This window comes from Mastacembelus armatus, chromosome 24 (assembly GCF_900324485.2).
Source record: "Mastacembelus armatus chromosome 24, fMasArm1.2, whole genome shotgun sequence".
Lineage (NCBI taxonomy): Eukaryota > Metazoa > Chordata > Actinopteri > Synbranchiformes > Mastacembelidae > Mastacembelus > Mastacembelus armatus.
The window spans coordinates 831,361-854,663 of NC_046656.1; the positions used below are offsets into that span (position 1 = coordinate 831,361).

At 39.7% G+C, this 23,303-nt stretch overlaps 1 protein-coding gene across 2 annotated transcripts; it reads left to right on the top strand.

Moving 5' to 3' along the window:
- The first annotated feature begins 62 nt into the window (after positions 1-62).
- Positions 63-21,601, top strand: rad51b (RAD51 paralog B). 2 transcript variants are annotated; one of them, XM_026319494.1, is made up of 10 exons: positions 63-170; positions 639-736; positions 6,314-6,451; positions 6,927-7,044; positions 7,226-7,317; positions 9,055-9,149; positions 9,321-9,434; positions 13,494-13,623; positions 15,811-15,932; positions 20,696-21,601. In XM_026319494.1, the coding sequence occupies exons 2-10, from the start codon at positions 653-655 to the stop codon at positions 20,817-20,819; spliced, it is 1,017 nt and encodes a 338-aa protein (XP_026175279.1). In that variant the 5' UTR covers positions 63-170; positions 639-652; the 3' UTR covers positions 20,820-21,601. The 2 variants fall into 2 exon arrangements, with proteins under 2 accessions (XP_026175279.1, XP_026175280.1); XM_026319495.1 differs by having other exon boundaries at positions 100-339.
- Positions 21,602-23,303: the final 1,702 nt, after the last annotated feature.

Consider the following 23,303-nt stretch of genomic DNA (forward strand, 5'->3'; position numbering starts at 1 on the left):
CTAGAAGAAGAAAAAGAAGGAGCGGAAGCAGCCTGCCGGAAACACTAGAAGAAGAAGAAGAAGACGAAGACGGGCGTTACATATGACGTCATCGCGTTGCATTAAAACGTTTCGCGCGGGATATTCGGTTAGTATAGTACAGCGTTTCGAGGGAAGCAAATAGCAAACAGGTAGGTTAAACTTGTATTTCTATCGAACAAAAACGCGTATGTGACATATGATCGGGTTATATAGATGTTTTTAACTGAACGTCGCTGTCGTTATGACGTCGTTAGGTGGCTTGCGAATAGTTTAACCAACATTAGCTCCGCGTTTGGACTGCGACGCTCTGAAACGCAGGTAGTTAATGCTTACGTTTCACGACAGGACAGTCTGAAGATGATTATAACGTGGCTGTGAAGTTAACAATGTTCTGTTGTTTTCACGGCACGGTATTAGTTAATATTATTCCGTTATTGGAAAAATGTTCCTTACGGGAAATGTGATGGTCTTTAGGAATGGGAATAGGAAAGGGAAATTACGAGAAACATCTTGACAGCGTTTGACGACATTAACCTTACGTCATTTAGATCGTACATGCACTCTCTGGTGCTAAGTTAAACAGGACGATGACCTTTCTCTAACTCTCTTTTGACCAGCTTTTTATTAGACCATGGCTATGAGAACCGAAGCCAGAGTGGACACAGAAATAGAGGAGGAAGAAAACTATGGGCCACAGCCTTTGGGCAGACTGGAGGTATGTATTTTCAGTGATTTTTGAACAGAACCACTCAAATATACTACATTTAAAGAAGTGCAATGTTTGAATTTCTGCCTAAAAGAGCAATTGGTCTGGCGGACAGCAAATTTCCATCCATCCTAATTAGAGAACCATTCCTTTAGCACACCTGTATCCTTTGAAATTATTGGTAGTGGGCTGGGTTAACATGTCCACTATCTATCTCCTGTATAACTCCATGAATCTGATGACTCAGACTATCTGGTGATATTCGCATTCATGAGACAGATGTTTCATGGGCTTGGGTTTTCAGGACCCATTGTCAAGAAATCAGGAAATAAACATTCTTATATTGTGTCCATATCAATTTCAGTTCTCTGTGTATCTCTGTATATGTTTTTAAATGTAATTTTTTTAAAAAACAATCCTGAAAAATTCATTTTGCTCCTGGCAAAAATACATGAAAACATTAGCTGTATTCATTATAAAAACCATACAGACATCTAGGTTAATGTTTTGCATCCCCATAAAATTTTAAATTGCAGTTGCAGTAGCCTTAGTGCTAGGGGTTCAGGGTCAGAGGGGCCAGGGGTTTCAGCTAGGTATAGTGGGTGAATATGACTCTCGTTTGTGTAGTGACTGTGAATGGTCAGAATTTGAATAACTCTTGGTAGGGTTAGGTAAAGGGATGGAAAGGGTTAAGGTTTGTTGGGGTTAGTTAAAGGGCTAGAAACCATGATTGCTCATTGAGCAATCTTCTAATGTTATAGCTTTTAAACCTATTCAAACAACAGTGTTCTTGTGTCGACTCCACCAGAAAATTACACCTCAATAAAAGAGGGATGGAGTTTGTATTGAACTTGTTGTCAAACAGTTTATATTATTTTGAATTCACTTTATGAAATTTGATTAGGAGTTTAAATGACAAAAACATCAATTTGGACTGGATAAACTCTTAATGCCCCAGCTTATCAGTTCACCCAGCATCCCTACAGAACATCAGTGTACTAGTTATATGTATAACTAGTACACTGTAATATATAGTTACATTTACATCATTCAATATCACTCAAATCAAATAGTTTATGACAGCAGAATAAGCGAAACCCCCGCTCTGGTTTAAAGACAAAGTGTGAAATGACAATTACTGATCTAATCGACTGTTTCACAGCACAACAATCATGGATTTCTCACCTGTGTGTCCCCTCTACTGTCCACACTCATAAAACATGACAAAAAGTCTCATTTCAACAATGGCTTTTCTTAAAGATGTATAATGAGGTAAATACCACTGTGGTAAAGACATTAATAAAAAAGTAATCTCTATGATTAAAACCAAGAAATGTATAATGAAAAATATACATAGTTAAATTTATACCCATGTTATTCTTATGTTTTTAGTTTCAATTGAATTTTTATTGTATGTTAGAAAGTACATGTTCCTGTACCTGGCCTCTCCATGAGGTATAAATATAAATCTGCCCCCCAAAAAGGTTTAAAAACTCACACAACACAAATTAGAAAATATATGCATGAAAAGAAAAATACATATAAATACATCAAACAATACACAAAGTGAACTTTAAACAATATATTTTGTAAAAATATATCAAATTTCTCATTTTGTCAACACCGTCAGATTTTTTTCATAATCCAAACTAAATCAGGAAGTAGTATGGTCAGCTGTATCAATGAGGATGCCTTTTTGATTTTCTATGTATGATTGTAGCAGTACTTTATTGTGATCTGGTAAGTTGTATTTTTTAAAATATTTTAGACAAACGATGCTTATCACTGTGTTCAGTTTCCCCAATAATGATACTTTAGTTAAATGCACATTGGATTTAGGCATTTTGGTGAGTTTAAGACAGCTAAGGAAAAACTACATGGCTGCAGTGTACAATAAATATTTTGCATGAGGGGGGGGGACTGTTTTGTCAATACTGTCAGATGTCAACACCATCAGGTTTTACCTCTGACAGAGTTGACAAATCCACCCATAACCATTTAATGTGGAAATATGTTATTTCTGAACACTGTAAAATATTCCAATGTTATTTCATGGTCGCTATACACACTCATATGTACGTATAGCCTGATTTACATTATTTATCCTTTTATAACATACATTTTTGACCATCAGGAGATGGTATACGCCTCCAAACTAAAACCAGGTTCATAGTGGACAAAAATTCAATTTTATTTGTATAGCGCCAAATCACAATACAAATCATCTCAAGGCACTTTACAAAAACTAAAACTAAAAACCCAACAATTCCCTTATGAGCAAGCACTTGGCGACAGTGGAGAGGAAAAACTCCCTTTAACGGGAGTTAAAGAAGAAAAAACCTCCAGCAGAACCGGGCTCAGTTTGGGCAGCCATCTGCCTCGACTGGTTGGGGTGAGTGGATAGAGCAGAGAGAAAAGAACAGAAACAATAAACAACAAATAGACACTGCAGGTTGGTGGGACCAGTAACTGCACATCAGCGATATACAGCTCCAGGACCAGGGACACCTGCAGAAGGTACAGAGAGAGAGGGAGAGAGCACAAACTAGGGGAGAGAGAGAGCACAAGGTTAGTGACATTCAATGGTGGAATATACATGAGGTGGGAGGAGAGGAAGAGAGGGGAGGGGAAGGGAAGGGGGGGTTAGGGTAGGGGAGCTCAGTGCACCGATGGTCCTCGGGCAGTCTAGGCCTATAGCAGCATAACTAAGGGATGGTTCAGGGTTGCCTGAAGCCAGCCCTAACTATATACTTTGTCAAAGAGGAAGGTTTTAAGTCTAGCCTTAAAAGTACAGAGAGTGTCTGCCTCTTGGACCCAGGCTGGGAGCTGGGTCCACAGGAGAGGAGCTTGATAACTAAAGGCTCTGCCTCCCAGTCTGCTTTTGGAAACTTTGGGAACCACAAGTAGACCTGCACTCTGAGAGCGAAGTGGTCTATTGGGATAATATGGTACTATGAGGTCTTTAAGGTATGAAGGAGCTTGATTATGAAGGGATTTGTATGTGAGAAGAAGGATTTTAAATTCTATTCTATATTTTACAGGGAGCCAATGAAGAGAAGCCAATATAGGAGAAATATGATCTCTCTTGCTAGTTCCTGTCAGGACAGGATGTTCCTAATTTTGGCAATGTTGCGTAAGTGAAAGAAGACAGTTCTAGAGATTTGTTTTATGTGTGAGTTAAAGGACATGTCCTGGTCAAAAATAACTCCAAGGTTTTTCACAGTAGTGCTGGAGGCCAGGGCTATGCCATCTAGAGTAGCTATAATTTGAGAAAAGTTATTTCTGAGATTTTTTGGCCCAAATATAATGACTTCTGTTTTCTCTGAGTTTAAAAGTAGAAAGTTACTGGTCATTCAGGCCTTGATGTCAGTTAGACAGGCTTGAAGTCTGGTTAACTGGTTTGTGTTAACAGGTTTAATAGATAGATATAACTGAGTGTCATCTGCATAGCAGTGGTAATTAATAGAGTGCTTCCTAATGACATATCTTAAAGGAAGCATGTACAGGGTGAACAGAATCGGTCCTAGCACGGAGCCTTGTGGAACTCCATAACTAACTTTTGTTCGTGTGGAAGGTTCATCATGGACATGAACAAACTGGAATCTGTCCGATAAATAGGATTGGAACCACTTTAACGCTGTTCCTCTGATACCAATCACATGCTCCAGTCTCTGTAATAAGATGTTGTGGTCAATGGTGTCGAATGCAGCACTAAGGTCTAGGAGGACAAGTATAGAAACAAGTCCATTATCTGAGGCTAAGAGAAGATTGTTGGTAACTTTCAACAGTGCTGTTTCTGTACTATGATGTGCTCTAAATCCTGATTGAAAATCTTCAAATAGTTCATTCCTGTGTAAGTGGTCTGATAGCTGCTTAGCAAACGCTTTTTCTAGGATTTTAGAAATAAATGGCAGGTTGGATATTGGTCTATAATTAGCCAAGACTCCTGGATCAAGACTAGGCTTTTTGAGTAAAGGTTTGATTACTGCAGTCTTAAAGGCCTGTGGTACATAGCCTGATACTAGAGATAAATTTACCAAGTCCAATAAAGATGAGTTCATTAATGGCAGGGTGCCTTTAAGCAGTCTAGTCGGGATGGGGTCTAAGAGAAGCATCTGCTGAATTTTATCTCTCATAGTTGTGATTTTATTTGTAAAGAAACTCATAAATTCATCACTGCTGAGAGCTAAGGGAACACTGGGCTCAACAGAGCTGTGACTTTTTGTCAGCCTGGCTACAGTGCTGAAAAGAAACCTGGGATTGTTCTTATTTTCCTCTATTAGTGATGAATAGTATGCAGTTCTGGCTTTACGGAGAGCTTTTTTATATGTTAGTAGACTGTTTTTCCAGGCTAGAAAAATTTCCTCTAAGTTTGTGGAACGCCACTTCCTTTCCAGCCTTCTTGATGCCTGCTTTAAGGTATGAATATGTAAATTATACCATGGGGCTAGTCTTCTCTGATTCACTAACTTCTTTTTCAGAGGGGCTACAGAATTCACACAGTGAGGTTACAGCGCTGTCAACAACATGATCAATTTGGTAGGGAGTGGGATTGAAGCAGCTGCCCTCCACTGTGTTGGCACATGGCATAGATGTAAATAAAGATGGAATCATTTTCTTAAATTTATTAACAGCATTGTCGGATAAACATCTGCTGTAGTGGAATTTTCTTCCAAACGCTGCATGATCCATCATTTTAAATTCAAAAGTTATTAAAGAATGATCTGACAAAACAGGATTTGGGGGAAAAAACTATTAGATGTTCAATTTCGATGCCATAGGTCAGAAAAAGATCAAGGGTGTGATTGAAACGGTGGTGGGTTTATTAACGTTTTGAATGAAACCAATTGCATCTAATATATCGAATTAAATGCAATGCTGAGGCTGTTATTTTCAACATCTACATGAATGTTAAAATCTCCCACTATAATGACTTTATCTGATCTAAGCACTAAATCAGACAGGAAGTCAGGGAATTCAGTTAAAAACTCTGAGTAAGGGACAGGTGGACGATACACAATGACAAGTAGAACTGGTTTTTGTGTTTTCCAGTTTGGATGCGAGAGACTAAGAGTGAGGCTCTCAAATGAGTTATAACTGTTCTGAGGATGAAAGTTTAATAATAAGTTTGAGTGGAAGATTGCAGCTACTCCTCCACCTTGACCTGTGCTTCGAGGAACATGATCATTTTTATGACTGAGGGGGGTTGATTCATTCAGACTGACATATTCATCCTGCTGTAACCAGGTTTCAGTAAGATAAAGTAGGTCAATTTGGAGATCAGTTATCAAATCATTTACTAACAGAGATTTAGATGAAAGAGACCTGATATTTAATAATAATTCTGTTTTTCTGTTCAATAAGAGGAGTGGTCTTAATTTTTATTAAGTTTTTATGAATAACTCCTCTTCTGTTAACTTCTGATTTATTTGATTTATATGTCCGAGGGGCAGACACAGGTACTGGTATAACTGTACATGTATTCTATGTATGTAGCAGTTAATATCTTACATTTACAGTTACATTCCCCTGCCTCCTTGTGAATTGACATGTTGCCATCTCTCATTTCAATGTCTCCTGTGGAAGCAATGTGGAATCAGTGCCAGTGACACCAAGAAGCTGGAGGATGCAGGTTTTCATACCATTGAGGCGGTAGCCTACGCACCCAAAAAAGAGCTGATCAACATCAAGGGCATCAGTGAAGCCAAAGCTGACAAAATTCTTGTAAGAAATAGTAGCCTTCCAACTCAGTGTCTCAGAGTAACGAATTCTGACTGGGCTGTTCTAAAGCAGCATTTAACTTCCCTGCCATTTGTGAGAAGAAAAATGGACATACATGTTGACCTTTGATGGTTTGTTGGTTGTGCCATTTGTGAAACATTAATACCAAAATTGGCAATTGTGGGTGGTATGCAGTGCCAAATTTGTCAACAAGTGGCTTGTCATTATTATAGTCTGACAAGCATATGTAAAAAAAAAAAAGACTTTGGAATATTACATCACTAATTGAGCTGTTGTTGAACTCTGGGTACAATGTCAAAACTCTCATTCCCGAAACAAAACAAAGACATTTGCTAAAACCATTTTATGAATGAACTATGAAAGGCCCTTCAGTTGCAGAATTGTACTACGCCTACGTTGCCTAGTTACAACAGTTATCAAGGTTCAAGTCTCATTTTTCATGTTTTTTCCTTGCCAGGCTGAAGCAGTGAAATTGGTGCCTATGGGCTTTACTACTGCTACTGAGTTCCACCAGAGGAGAGCGGAGATCATTCAGATCGCTACAGGTTCCAAGGAACTCGACAAACTACTACAGGGTCTGGACATTTATTGTGACATGAACTATTTTTCAGTGGTTATTTTGTCCGTAAAAACACCATCTGGCACAGATTGTGGCAACCATTGATCCAAGGTCCTGTTACAAGATGTACATTTAACCCACGGTAATTACAGATGAGGGCAAATTTGCTAATTTGATATGTTTTGTTTCCCCTGCAGGTGGGATTGAGACAGGGTCCATCACAGAGATGTTTGGAGAGTTTCGGACAGGGAAGACCCAGCTGTGCCACACTCTTGCTGTCACCTGTCAGGTATAGTCCACACCTATTGCTGAGAGAGCAGTTATTCTCCTGAGAAAGCCTCAGTTTGTGTTGTGTAATGCAATCATAACAATGTTTGAGAATGCAATAGCTGAGGACACAGGTGCCGTACAGATTGGTATGCTTGAAACTGTGCAACATTAACAGGACTCTTTAAAGCCTTCATGAAGAACTCAATGGGAATGTGGAAAACAAATTTAGAGGCCAATTTTAAACCAATTGCACAAGTCACTATCAAGTGTGATATCTACCAAGGAGATGGTCTGTCCCCGCTGCTGTTGCACACATGCCTGAACCCTCTCAACCAGATCATCACCAAAAGTGGTTATAGATGCTGACTACAGAATAGAGCAACCATCAGTCACCTCTACATGGATGACTGAACTGTTACTGCTAGGAGTCAACTGGGATCTACAGCAACAATGGAATGTCATCCTGATTGAAAAAGTGTGGTCAGATGGTAACAAGAAGAGGGAATGTGGTCAGAACCAAGAGGATTGTACTACTGAAAGGCAACATAGGCGATGTTGAGGAAAGCTACAAGTACCTTGGAATTCCACAGGCAAATGGGAACCATGAAGAGGCTGCAGGGAGAGCAGTAACTGCTAAATACCTACATAGAGTAAGCCAAGTTCTAAATAAGTCAGAGAAGTCAGCTGAATGGGAAGAACAAGATCCAAGCTATGCCCTGCCAGTTATCAGATACCCTGCTGGCATAGTAACCTGGCCAAAGGAGGAGGTAGAGGCCACTGACATCAAGACAAGGAAGCTACTCACAATGCACAGGGTTTCCAATCTCAGATGCATTGACAGAGAAACAACTTTTCGTTTTGAGGTGGCTTCTTAGATGTCAGGAAAATGCTGTACATATTATTCTAAAGTATGGTAGCAAGTGTGCTGTTTTATGCTGGTTCAGTGACTGGAACGAGGCTGGACTCACTGGAGGCTGTGGTGGAGAGATGCAGACAGAAAAAGGTAGAGACCATCCTGGAATACACTGACCATCCCCTTCACAACATCCTGATGGATCAGAGAAGCAGCTGCAGTGGACGACTCACCTCACTGAGCTGCAGGACTGAACCATACAGGAGACCCTTCATCCCCACTGCCATCAGGCTCTACAACACCTTAGCCAATGGCAGATGACTGAAGTGACTACTTTTACTACTTAGTCTTACAGTTAAATAAGTATTAACTGAATTTCCCTTTCAGTTTATGTCATCTCATGTATTTTGAGAACGTGCATAGATTTTACTGTATGTACACTATAAAGTACTATACTTAATAATTCTAAACTTACTGCATTTCTCTATTATGACTAACTAGATGTTGCCACAGGTTGCTTGTGTTTCCACCCTTACATTACATACAAAAAACCTTTTGCGACAAGCAAGGTCAACACTGACCCTAGTGAAGTGTAACACCACATGCTGTAGTTAGGCTAAGTTCTAGTAAAGTGCTATAGTTAAGTTGCCAGGTGTGTTCTCCATAGTGTTGTAATTTCTGTCAGACAGAGCTGCCCCTGCTCCTTGCACACACATTCACAGAGACAGATCTGTCATCTGGATTGGGAAAAGTGAAAATTCACTGGATGTATTAAAATATTTTTATGTAGCAATAATAAATAGGGATTTTCCACTACTGATACCAATACTAAAATAATTTAGCAGCAGTACTCATGTAGTACCTATCCCACTGAAGGGATTTCACGGTCCTTTGTATCCACAGCTGCCTATTGATCAAGGAGGTGGAGAGGGTAAAGCCATGTATATCGACACAGAGGGAACCTTCAGACCAGAGAGGCTCCTTGCTGTAGCTGAGAGGTAAGGCAGCAACTCATCAGTTGATGGAGATTAGAGACTGAACATGTTTGTCACAATAAAGTTATATTTCAAATGATACTGTAGTTTTGAACATGTCAGGGAATAAAATTATCGAGAGTCTGGGTTTTAAAGCAATAATGGAAATGTGAACATTCATCTCTTTGTCATCAGGTACGGCCTTGTAGGCAGTGATGTTTTGGACAATGTGGCCTATGCCCGAGCCTTCAACACAGACCATCAGACCCAGCTGCTTTATCAAGCTTCAGCTATGATGGCAGAGTCTAGGTCAGTACTGTGGATGTATTCTGAGAGCTGGATTATTTGCCCAGTGGTGACAAAAGGTATTGAAAAATCCCCCTGCAGCCCTCTTGTCTTGTGAGCCAGACATGGTTGTTTTTTTGTTTGTTTGTTTGTTTTTTTGGTACAATTTCTCACTCTAAACTATGCAAAAAGCTGCTGATGCCTTAATGAAAATCAGACCCATTCTGGCAAGCAGCTTCTCTTCAAGCTTGATGCCACATCAATGTATTACAGAGGTCTTCTTATATCTATGGTCTAGTCTGCTGAAAGGCAAAAGAAGAAGAAATGTCACATACCCCTTTTCCACCACCATGAACAAATTGCTAGTTCAGATATGGTCCAACTTGAGATCCTTCTAAGAACTAGTTTGCTTTTCCATGGGCTAGAGCTACCACAAAGGTACCTAATGAAGTCACATTATGCAATACACGTCACCAAATATGTCCCAGTCAAATAGGCTCTCCTGTGTCAAAATAGAGATGCATTAGTTTTGTTAGAGTATTTATAAATACCACTCCATTTCCCCAACATGATGCCTGCAACTCTAACACACACAGTTTGACTAAGCAGTAAGCACAGCGCGCAGGTGAATGAGTTAACGCTAACATTGGTAAGTACACTGCCACAGGACAGTTAATCTCCGCCTCTCGATCAAATTGTTCGATTGACATGGTGCAGGTGCAACAGGAAAAGAAAACACAAGTAATGTTATAATAAGCTACTTCAGATTTTTTAATGAAAAAAAGTGCCATAGCAATAGTCTCCGATTTACCTATATTTTCAGCTTGTGCTCTCTCTCCTCGTCTCCCTGCACATCACACAAATAAACCACACTCATAGACAAGCTATTTAATGTTTTAATCTTTTTTTAAAAATTTTATTTTCTTGACAAAAATAATTTTAACTCGTTGAAAATAAATATTCATAAAAACCCACTGTTGGTGCTTTGCCGAATATTGTATTTGGATTCAGCTCTTCCAAAAGGAAATCCAGATTTCGATTTCCAGAAATTGAGCACCCAGCTCCTGACATAAGTGCTTCTTACTTTTAGACATGCAGAGTGTTGGTGCTAAGTTAGAACCAGTTTTCCTGGCCCCTAGCCAGGTCTTTTGCTGTTGAAATGCAAAGAACTAGTTCAAAATTAGGTTCTGGCTCTGAACCAGCCCTGTAACTGCCTTGGTGGAAAAGGGGTGTTGTGGCAAAAACCTTTGGATGAGCAATGAAGAGAGAGCAGACAGATTGTCTTTTTCTGAATATATTTCTTGCAAGAAAGGAGCAAAACAGAATGGAACACAATCAGTCTTCCCAAGTTGCTCCTATTATGCTGAGGGCTGCTATTTATACAGACATGCAAAGTAAATGCAAATAATCACTCACATAATAAGATAATTAAGTCTGTACTTCCCTATTGTTCTACAAAGTGATTCCCTAATAAGGCTATATTCTAAAACTCTATATTCTCATTTGGATGGTTAACCCTCCATCCTGGGCGTGCTCTGTTATACTTGTCCCTTCCTCACAAGGAACCTTTCTCCCAGATACTCCTCACCAACATCGTTGAGAACACTGTCTTTCCTCCAAAATTCCTCCACAGCGCTGTGACAGACTCATTACAAGTGATGGCAACAAAACTCTCAAGGACGTACTACCACAGCGAGTGTATACCAAAAATGTTACCGGTTGCTGCCATGTAACCAGCCAAGGAAAAGACTAACATGAGCAAACTTGGCTCATAAAATACCTTTTAACCCCTCCCCTGAGCATATCATAATTACTGGAATTACCATTACCATAAAGCCATTCATATAATCAGATTAACAATTGAATATTCACGAGAGAGAATACAGAGAAAATCTGGTGGTTTTGTGACCAACCAATCCTTTTATATTCCCTAAAATGCTGAAATATACAATGAACCAGGACAGCCTGTCAACTGATAATCTAAAGCACATGCAACATCCCTACATATGGCATTTAAAATATATTGGGAATGCATGTATTTTTATGGAACATCCTTCTTTTCATCAGCACTAATATTGCAATTGTTCAAATAACCAGGTCACTCTGACTCAAATGAAACCAAACTCTTAAAGTGCATCAGGTATCGGACCGCTCTACAAATAACCAAAAGGTTAAATATGTTTCAGAACGTTTTTATCTTATACGTCTTCATTGTTTTCATTACGTACATAACGTAAGTTACATCCTTAAGTTTAAGCAGGACAACTTCTGTTATATTTAGGCATTAAAACATGTTTGTAAGGGTTAAATAAAACGTCTCGATAACTAGCAAAAACATCCAGCATTAGCAATGTCAGTTGCTAATGCAAATGACTTGCATATTGACTAGCATTATCTCCAGTAGGTCTAGTAGGCTCCTACTGATCTATATAAATAGGACTGTTGTACGCTGATAAATTCTATTCAATAGTAAGACAACAGTCAAATCGGCTGATCAACTCCATTTCTGTGTGAATGTAGCACCACTGTTAAATATGCTCTGGAAACACTACAGTAGTTTGCAGATTGGGTGTTTTTTTTTGTTTTTTTTTTTTAACTCAGTAAAGGATGTGATTTGAAATGTACCGAAGTACAATATTTAAAGATAGGCCTATATATAATTAATTAAAAAGTAAGTACATACATGTTTTTTATACATTGTAGTCCAGCACCTTCTTGCCCCTATTGTGATTGCATTGTGTTGAACACACTATGCACAACTATTTTTACTATTACAGTGGGTACGGAAAGTATTCAGACCCCTTTAAATTTTTCACTCTTTGTGTCATTGCAGCCATTTGCCAAAATCAGAAAAGTTCATTTTATTTCTCATTAATGTACACTCAGCACCCCATCTTGACAGAAAAAAACAGAAACGTAGAAATTTTTGCAAATTTATTAAAAAAGAAAAACTGAAATATCACATGGTCATAAGTATTGAGACCCTTTTCAGTGACACTCATATTTAACTCACATGCTGTCCATTTCTTCTGATCCTCCTTGAGATGGTTCTGCACCTTCATTGGAGTCCAGCTGTGTTTAATTAAACTGATTGGACTTGATTAGGAAAGTCACACGCCTGTCTATATAAGACCTTACAGCTCACAGTGCATGTCAGAGCAAATGAGAATCATGAGGTCGAAGGAACTGCCCAAGGAGCTCAGAGACGGAATCGTGGCAAGGCACAGATCTGGCCAAGGTTACAGAAGAATTTCTGCAGCACTCAAGAGCACAGTGGCCTCCATAATCCTCAACTGGAAAAAGTTTGGGACGACCAGAACTCTTCCTAGACCTGGCCGTCCAGCCAAACTGAGCAATCGTGGGAGAAGAGCCTTGGTGAGAGAGGTAAAGAAGAACCCAAAGATCACTGTGGCTGAGCTCCAGAGATGCAGTAGGGAGATGGGAGAAAGTTCCACAAAGTCAAGGAGGAGAGGCAAGGAAGAATGGCAGAAGATCCCCAAATCCAGGTGTGAAAAACTTGTTGCATCATTCCCAAGAAGACTCATGGCTGTACTAGCTCAAAAGGGTGCTTCTACTCAATACTGAGCACAGGGTCTGAATACTTATGACCATGTGATATTTCAGTTTTTCTTTTGTAATAAATTTGCAAAAATTTCTACATTTCTGTTTTTTTCTGTCAAGATGGGGTGCTGAGTGTACATTGAGAAATAAAATGAACTTTTTTGATTTTGGCAAATGGCTGCAATGACACAAAGAGTGAAAAATTTAAAGGGGTCTGAATACTTTCCGTACCCACTGTATGTAGAATTACAAGTCAACTCTAAATCTTTAAAGGCAATACAACTCCAAACCTACCTAGTGATATGAGAGTCCTGTCTCCTAACAAACATAGAGACTCTGGCAATAGCTCATACCCTCAAACACTTGTGGTCTATTTTCAAAAAGAATATACATTTTCACACTCCCAGTGCTATTTTTTTTCTAAGCCTAGATAATACCAATGTCAAAACTGTGTGTACATTAGCCACTATTTCCATGTATTCCTGTATCAGCTCCTTGATTATGTCCCTGTCCTTGTGTCAGGTATGCTTTGCTGATAGTGGACAGTGCCACTGCTCTGTACAGAACAGACTACTCAGGTAGAGGAGAGCTGTCGGCCAGACAGGGACACCTGGGACGTTTTCTACGCATGCTGCTCAGACTTGCAGACGAGGTAGGCAGTTTTCAAATGTAATTTTGACAAATTCATAATAATTTGACATACCATATTTTACGGACTATAAGTTGCACCGGAGTACTAGTCGCTTTTAGCAAAAACAGCCTTGTTGAACAATAAAAAACATATACAGTGGTGTGAAAAGTGTTGGCCCCCTTCCTGATTTATTTTTTTGCATGTTTGTCACACTTTTATATATAAGATCATCAAACAAATTTAAATAATAGTCAAAGATACAAGTAAACACATCATGCAGTTTTTAAATGAAGGTTTTTATTGGAAAACAAAATCCAAAACTACATGGCCCTGTGTGGAAAAAGTCCCCCCCCGTTTATTACACCTGAGTTCATTTTCTCTAGCCACAACCAGGCCTGATTACTGCCACACCTGTTCGCAATCAAGAAATCACTTAAATAGGACCTGCCTGACAGAGTGAAGTAGACCAAAAGATCCTCAAAAGCTAGACATCATGCCGAGATCCAAAGAAATTAAAAAAACAAATGAGAAAGAAAGTAATTGAGATCTATCAGTCTGGAAAAGGTTATAAAGCCATTTGTAAAGCTTTGGGACTGCAGCGAACCACAGTGAGAGCCATTATCTACAAATGGCGAAAACATGGAACAGTGGAGAACCTTCACAGGAGTGGCTGGCCGACCAAAATTACCCCAAGAGCGCAGCGACGACTCAAGAGGTCACAAAAGACCCCACAACAACATCCAAAGAACTGCAGGCCTCACTTGCCTCAGTTAAGGTCACTGTTCATGACTCCACCATAAGAGACTGGGCAAAAATTGTCTGCATGGCAGAGTTCCAAGATGAAAACCGCTGCTGAGCAAAAAGAACATATAGGCTCGTCTCAGTTTTGCCAGAAAACATCTTGATGATCCCCAAGACTTTTGGGAAAATACTCTTTGGACTGACGAGACAAAAGTTGAACTTTTTGGAAGGTGTGTGTCTTATTATGCCTGGCGTAACAGTAACACTGCATTTCACAAAAAGAACATCATACCAACAGTAAAATATGGTGGGTGGTAGTGTGATGGACCTGGAAGACTTGCTGTGATAAATGGAACCATGAATTCTGCTGTCTACCAAAGAAATTCTGAAGGAGAATGTCCGGCCATCTGTTCGTGACCTCAAGCTGAAGCGAACCTGGGTTCTGCAGCAGGACAATGATCCAAAACACACCAGCAAGTCCACCTCTGAATGGCTGAAGAAAAACAAAATGAAGACTTTAGAGTGGCCTAGTCAAAGTCCTGACCCGAATCCAATTGAGATGCTGTGGCATGACCTTAAAAAGGCGGTTCATGCTCAAAAACCCTCCAATGTGGCTGAATTACAATTCTGCAAAGATGAGTGGGCCAAAATTCCTCCACAGCGCTGTGACAGACTCATTACAAGTTATGGCAAACGCTTGATTGCAGTTGCTGCTGCTAAGGATGGCCCAACCAGTTATTAGGTTTAGGGGGCAAATACTTTTTCACACAGGGCCATGTAGTTTGGGATTTTGTTTTCCCTTAATAATAAAAACCTTAATTTAAAAACTGCATGGTGTTTACTTATTTACATTTGTTTGATAATCTGAAACAAAGTGTGACAAACATGCAAAAAAATAAATCGGGAAGGGGGCCAACACTTTTTTACACCACTGTATAAGCCTCTTTGTTGTGTAAGTAGCATTTTTAATTATATCAGTTATAGTCTAAATTAGCCCAAGAAGAACATAGGCTAGTCATAAAAACAAGCAAGTACATTACTGAATTCACTAATCTGTATCATGTAACAACTGTGCCAACATCAGGGTGGGGGGGAAATGAAACAGCATCTCCACCCCTTCACTCAAGTTCTCTGAATGCCAACTCTCAGACCAAACTGTTTCAGCAGCAGACTTTACCTGCACTTTGAAGTCTACAGTATAGCTCTTTGTTTTGGGCAGCATTTTGACTTGTTACACTAGGAGCTAGGGTTTAATGTGAACATTAGTGTTTTTACTTTTTCAGCAGCACATTATCTTCAATTGAGTCAATAGTGCCATCTATAGTGATAATAGTGCCATTAGATATAAGTCACACTACAAGCCAGAGGAGTAAAAAAAAAAAAAACTGCAACTTATAGTCTGGAAAATATGCATGTATATGTGATGCATTTTTTTTAAACTGAGCTGTCTCTAACATATCACAACAGTTTGGTGTGGCTGTGGTGATAACCAACCAGGTAGTAGCACAGGTAGATGGGGCAGCCATGTTTTCTGCAGATCCCAAGAAGCCAATTGGTGGCAACATTCTGGCTCATGCATCCACAACACGGTGAGTGATGCAGTGTTTTTATTCATGCTATGGCACTTTAAAAAAAAATGACTTTTTTTTTTTCTTATTACGACTTACTTTTTATTGTGTTGAAATTTGAAATTTATAAAATTGCTATTTTACCCATCAGTCTACATTTGGCATTTTTCCCAAACTTATTAAAAGGCAAAAACTGAAATCTCTTTTATAAGTATTCAGACCTTTTGCTATAGCATTCCAAATCGTGATCAATTAAACTGGCATCCTGTTTGCTCGGTCTCACACTTGACTGGAGTAATAAAACTGTGGAGAGGTAGAAATCTATACAACAGTATAAACCCAGTTCTAAAGTTTTGAATGTGGCCTTACAGAGTTGGCTGTCTAGTCAAACTAAGAGTCCCAGCCAAAGCGAAGGCTTAAATCCCATAAACAGTGTTTATATTTCAAGTGTTTTCTTTTCATTTTGATTATTATAACCTACAGCTGATGAAAACCCAAAATTCCATATCTCATAAAATTCGATTACTTAAGACCAACGACAAAAATGGATTTTTAACACAGACATGTTGGACTACTGAAAAGTATGAACATGTACAGCACTCAATACTTCGTCAGGGCTGCTTTTGCATGAATTACTGCAGTAATGCAGCGTGGCATGGAGGTGATCAGTCTGTGGCACTGTTGAGGTGTTATGGAGGTCTATGTTACTCTCATAGTGACCTTGAGCTCTTCTGCATTGTTGGGTCTAGTGTCTTGCATCTTCCTCTTCACAATATCCCATAGATTCTGTATGGGGTTTAGATCAGGTGAGTTTGCTGGCAAATCAAGCACAAGGATACCATGGTCCTTAACCCTCTGGGGTCTGAGGGGGTCTGATTTTTTTACTCACTAAAATAAGACCATAAAACACAAACAGAACATTGGTTCACAAGACTTTGGAGACCAGCATGTTGTAGGCTAAAGTGTTTACTTCAGAGTGCTGTGAATGTCATCTTGTTCACACATTCACAGTAAACAATACACTTTTTTTATTTAAAAAAAGCACAACGTTTTGTTATGATGGTATACCACTAAAACTAGACCATTTACAGATTTGAATGATATAATTCTTTTATCTGGACGATCAGAATTGACGGAGTAATTTAAGTTTGTTTCGGCGTTATTAGAAAAAGATGCGTCAAAACTACACTGGACCTCAAGCAACTTGGATTCTCTGCCTCTCCTCTGTTCCTCCAGACTCTTGGACGTTGATTTCCAAATGAAGTGCAAAATTTACTTTCATCTGAAAAGAGAACTTTGGACCAATTCAATTCAATTTATTTGTATAGCGCCAAATCACAATACAAATCATCTCAAGGCACTTTACAAAAACTAAAACTAAAAACCCAACAATTCCCTTATGAGCAAGCACTTGGCGACAGTGGAGAGGAAAAACTCCCTTTAACGGGAGTTAAAGAAGAAAAAACCTCCAGCAGAACCGGGCTCAGTTTGGGCGGCCATCTGCCTCGACCGGTTGGGGTGAGTGGATAGAGCAGAGAGAAAAGAACAGCAACAATAAACAACAGATAGACACTGCAGGTTGGTGGGACCAGTAACTGCACATCAGCGATATACAGCTCCAGGACCAGGGACACCTGCAGAAGGTACAGAGAGAATAGAGAGAGAGGGAGAGAGCACAAACTAGGGGGGGCGGCCACTGACCACTGAGCAACAATCCAGTCCTTTTGATCCTCAGCCCAGGTAAGATGCCTGTTGTTGTCTCTGGTTCAAGAGTGGCTTGACATGTAATGTGACAGTTGTAGTCCATTTCCTGGATATGTCTGTGCGTGGTGGATCTTTAAAGCATTGACTCCAGCTGTAGTCCACTCCTTGTCAAACTCCCCCAAATTGTTGAATGGGCTTTGTTTCACAATCCTCTCAAGGCTGCAGTTATCCCTGTTTGTGCACCTTTTTCTACCACATTTTTTCATTCCATTCAACTCTACATTACTGTGCCTGGATACAGCATTCTGTGAACAGCCAACTTCTTTAGCAATGTCTTACCCTCCGTGTGCAGGGTCAATGATTGTCTTCTGGACAGCTGTCAATTCAGCAGTCTTGCCTATGATTGTGTGGCCTACTGAACCACACAGAGACCATTTAAAGGCTCAGGAAACCTTTGTTGGTGTTTTCACTTAATTAGTTGATTAGAGTGTGACACCATGGGGTTTCATAATATTCTAATTTTCTGAGATACAGACTTTTGGGTTTTCATTAGCTATAAGTTATAATAATCAAAAATAAAAGAAAATATAGCTGCAAGCAGCTATATTTGAATGGGCCCGAGCACCTCCAGTGCCACATGCCCTGACATGTCATCTAATATTGCACTCTCATGTGATGTTCATCAAATGTACAGAACTAATGACATTGTGCCAAATTTCACAACCTTCACACACAGGAAGCACTAACTGCTAGCTTGCCAGACAGTGGTGCTATATCCGTCTGCCATGTTGCTTATGTGTACAGTGGGGCAAAAAAGTATTTAGTCAGCCACCAATTGTGCAAGTTCTCCCACTTCTCCACCCCAGGCCTATAATTTTCATCATAGGTTATACCTCAACTATGTGAGACAAAATGAGGAAAAAAATCCAGAAAATCATTCTGATTTTTAAAGCGTTTATTTGCAAATTATGGTGGAAAATAAGTATTTGGTCACCTACAAACAAGCAAGATTTCTGGCCTGTAACTTCTTCTGTAAGAGGCTCCTCTGTCCTCCACTCGTTACCTGTATTAATGGCACCTGTTTGAACTCGTTATCAGTATAAAAGACACCTGTCCACAACCTCAAACAGTCACACTCCAAACTCCACTATGGCCAAAACCAGAGAGCTGTCAAAGGACACCAGAAACAAAATTGTAGACCTGCACCAGGCTGAATCTGCAATAGGTAAGCAGCTTGGTGTGAAGAAATCAACTGTGGGAGCAATTATTAGAAAATGGAAGACATACAACACCACTGATAATCTCCCTCGATCTGGGGCTCGAGGGTCTCACCCCGTGGGGTCAAAATGATCACAAGAATGGTGAGCAAAAATCCCAGAACCACACAGGGGGACCTAGTGAATGACCTGCAGATAGCTGGGACCAAAGTAACAAAGGCTACCATCAGTAACACACTACGCCACCAGGGACTCAAATCCTGCAGTGCCAGACGTGTCCCCCTGCTTAAGCCAGTACATGTCCAGGCCCATCTGAAGTTTGCTAGAGAGCATTTGGATGATCCAGAGGAGGATTGGGAGAATGTCAGATGAAACCAAAATAGAACTTTTTGGTAAAAACTCTACTCGTCATGTTTGGAGGAGAAAGAATGCTGAGTTGCAGCCAAAGAACACCATACCTACTGTGAAGCATGGGGGTGGGAACATCATGCTTTGGGGCTGTTTTTCTGCAAAGGGACCAGGACGACTGATCCATGTAAAGGAAAGAATGAATGGGGCCATGTATTGTCAGATTTTGAGTGAAAACCTCCTTCCATCAGCAAGGGCATTGAAGATGAAACGTGGCTGGGTCTTTCAGCATGACAATGATCCCAAACACACCGCCTGGGTAACCAAGGAGTGGCTTCGTAAGAAGCATTTCAAGGTCCTGGAGTGGCCTAGCCAGTCTCCAGATCTCAACCCCTTAGAAAATCTTTGGAGGGAGTTGAAAGTCCATGTTGCCCAGTGACAGCACCAAAACATCACTGTTCTAGAGGAGATCTGCATGGAGGAATGGGCCAAAATATCAGCAACAGTGTGTGAAAACCTTGTGAAGACTTACAGAAAACGTTTGATGAACGTCATTGCCAACAAAGGGTATATAACAAAGTATTGAGATGAACTCTTGTTATTGACCAAATACTTATTTTCCACCATAATTTGCATGTAAATTCTTTAAAAATCAGACAATGTGATTTTCTGGATTTTTTTTTTTTTTCTCATTTTTTCTCTCATAGTTGATGTATACCTATGATGAAAATTACAGGCCTCTCTCATCTTTTTAAGTGGGAGAACTTGCACAATTGGTGGCTGACTAAATACTTTTTTGCCCCACTGTATATTGTCAGTCATTATTCTCAATAACCAGGGAAGTCTGATGCTTATCAAGCAATACATGATGAATTTATGGCACATTTCTTCATTTGGCGAGATATCTAAATTCATCATAGCGCCGTTTTCTTATTACGACATATTAAAAAAAATCCTTGCGATTTCTGGAATTTGTATGCGTTCATCATCATCATAGTCATTCTCAATAGAGAGTAAAGTTTGATGTTCATCAAGAATGCATGGTAAGTTTAAATTCCTCATAGAATCATTTTGTCATATTAAAACATGTCCAAAAAAAATTGACATCTTGACATCTTGTATAACAAATTTGACACATCTCTGATGTATGATGTAGGAGGAGTTTGTTAAATTCTATTGTATGTCAAAACACACAAAGTCCCAAATACCTCACTTCCTGTTGGGCATGGCTATAGCAATGAATATGCAAAAAAATGTTCATACTGGGGAGTTCCATACATCTACCAAGTTTGGTGTGTGGAGCTGAAACTACCTGCTAACCACAAGACTCACTGACATAAAGGGGAACCATGAAGTCCCTGGGCTACACCCATGGCTTAGACTTTGTCTGTGACTGCTCACTGTGGTAACACGTGTGCTGTAAATTTAGTTAATTACTGAAATAAATCAACTTTTTGGTGGTATTTTAATTTGTTAAGATGCAACTGTATAATTAAACTGGCCTTGTTTTCACAGTCTGTACCTGAGGAAAGGTCGAGGAGAGACGAGGATCTGTAAAATCTATGATTCACCATGCCTGCCTGAGGCTGAAGCCATGTTTGCCATTAATGCTGATGGAGTGGGCGATGCCAAGGACTGAGCAGGCAGAGGGACAAGAATGTCATGTCACACATGCTGACTCACCTCTTGGAATACAGTGTTAAATGTACAACCTTGACTCCCACCACTGCCTACAAAGCCTCAGACTGACAAACGAGAGATAAAGGTCAGGTGTTAGTGATTTTGACATGACTTCATTGAGGCAAGAAAGTCCAGGCTGCAGATCTGGCCTCAAGGAGCTGAGATGAAAAGTTCGGTTTACTGGAAAAGTTTTTTCATACTAAGGCACTCAGAACAAAAAGATGGGGACATTCACCTGTAATTGCAACATAGTATCTCATAATGACAAGATACTGTGTTGAGATACTACTTCATAATTAAGAATTTATCATCACATAGTTATGACTTAGTATCTGTGTAACTGCCTAAAAAAAAAATTGAGATTTTTGTGTAATAACAAGACCCTTATTTTAACAACTACAAAAAGTATAATATTACCGTTAATCCTAGGGTAAAGTTTCATAAGTATGATATACTACATCATAATTGGAGAGGTTTTTGAATGCAGTGCGCTTCTGCAATTTCATCAGTGAAGTGGTTAAAAAATAGCAGACTATTAAAATTCCTTGTGGGATATTTTTCCCCCTTATTAACTGGGGTTTCTTATGTTTGAGGATGCAATCGCATATGCAATCCACACATTCCTTGTTGTATGTGCGTTTTTTGCCAGCTACAAGACTATTAGACCACTCTCGTTTATCTTTACCAGACCTTCTGTATATAAGCATCAAAGCAAAATTAAATGTCTTTACTATTAAACTCCCACTTTGTCTTAGCATCATCATTGAAGGATTTGATATTCTGTCAATTGCTACATGTTGTCAGTCTCGCAAATGATTGATTACCAGTGTTATGGTAAGTTAATATCAGATTGAAAAGACGGCACCACTGTGCATGACTAGCTGTCTCTTCTTTTGTCCTTTTTTTTTTTTTTTTTTCTCCGCTCAGTCTACTGTCCACAAAAGATCACACTGGTCCTAGTCTATGACCATCAAACACTATTAAATCTTCCACCAGCTGCCCGTAAGGTGATTTTGTCTGATCGTGGAGGTCAAAATCCGTTGCCTCGGCCGCGACATTTCTATCTGACTGAGGACTTGTCTGCTGGATGTCTCAACTGCCTCCTGGACTAAATATGGACTTTCTCCTCAGTTCTCCATGTCGTGGCGCTTTCTGGATCTGGCCAATGGTTGTTTGTTTCCAACTGCGGGATCTTCAGAGGATGGAGCCGCAGTCTCGTTGTTCGGTGGCTCCCCGACTACGCCTGCATGGAGTAAATGTTGGACATCTAAAGCTACCCCTCCGTGCCCTGTGAGCTGCTGAAATTTAGGCCCAGAATCTACCTCTGGCCAGATTTGGCTTGTTAAATGCCAGATCATTGACCAATAAAACTTTTGTTTTAAGGAGAATTCATTTTCAATAAATGCAACATATTTCCAAAGTCAATGAGTAATCGTGTAAAATAATCATGATTTCAATGATGACCAAAATAATTGAGATTATGATTTTTTTTCCATAATCGAGCAACCCTAGCAACTACACTCAAAGGAAAACTGCTGTACAGTTAAGGGAGAGGTATCCATGTAGAACCAATGTTTTGCTCATTCCCACGACATGATCTCCAAACCCTAACTACTGTTATTGGTGAGCAAAATAGACATGCAATGAATGAAAATCACTGTACTAACCTTTTCTTTACTACACCAGAAAAACATGTCCAAATAATTCCATTAGTTGTAGTGCGTTAAGCTATTGTTTGTGTAGCATGTTTAATGTTGACCTCCATATGTAAAGTGCCAAACTTTCCTTTAGCAAACCATCTGCAGCTGTTTCTGTCTGAGGACATGCTGTGTTAGGCTTTTATACAAGCATAAAACCGGACATTAAAGGCAAAGTTAGGTGATAGCTAGGCTATTAGTGTGTTAGCCAGATGTTTAAGCTAACATGAGGTGGATGGAGGTCTCACCTGATTAATAACAATGTTGAGCTAGTACTTGAAGCTTCATCATTCACTTGAATATTTTTTTTTTCTTTATAAGGAGAGGAATTGAAGGTTTTGAAAATTAGAAAGAGGCCTGGAACCACACATCAAATTTACTGAAAGACTCACGCGTGGTCCACTACGGTGTGTGCACACACACACACACACACTATATTGCCAAAAGTATTCGCTCGCCTTGACTCGCATATGAACTTAAGTGACATCCCATTCCTAATCCATAGGGTTCAATGCGACGTCGGTCCACTCTTTGCAGCTATAACAGCTTCAACTTTTCTGGGAAGGCTGTCCACAAGGTTTAGGAGTGTGTTTATAGGAATTTTTGACCATTCTTCCAGAAGCGCATTTGTGAGGTCACACATGATGTTGGACGAGAAGACCTGCCTCTCAGTCTCTGCTCTAATTCATCCCAAAGGTGTTCTATCGGGTTGAGGTCAGGACTCTGTGCAGGCCAGTCAAGTTCAT

Bases quoted from the DNA above. Each gene is read 5' to 3' on its own strand.
- rad51b (XM_026319494.1), top strand. From the start codon at position 653: ATGGCTATGAGAACCGAAGCCAGAGTGGACACAGAAATAGAGGAGGAA. The intron at 737-6,313 runs GTATGTATTTTC...CTCCTGTGGAAG, and splicing joins AGCCTTTGGGCAGACTGGAG to CAATGTGGAATCAGTGCCAG. The intron at 9,150-9,320 runs GTAAGGCAGCAA...CTTTGTCATCAG, and splicing joins CTCCTTGCTGTAGCTGAGAG to GTACGGCCTTGTAGGCAGTG.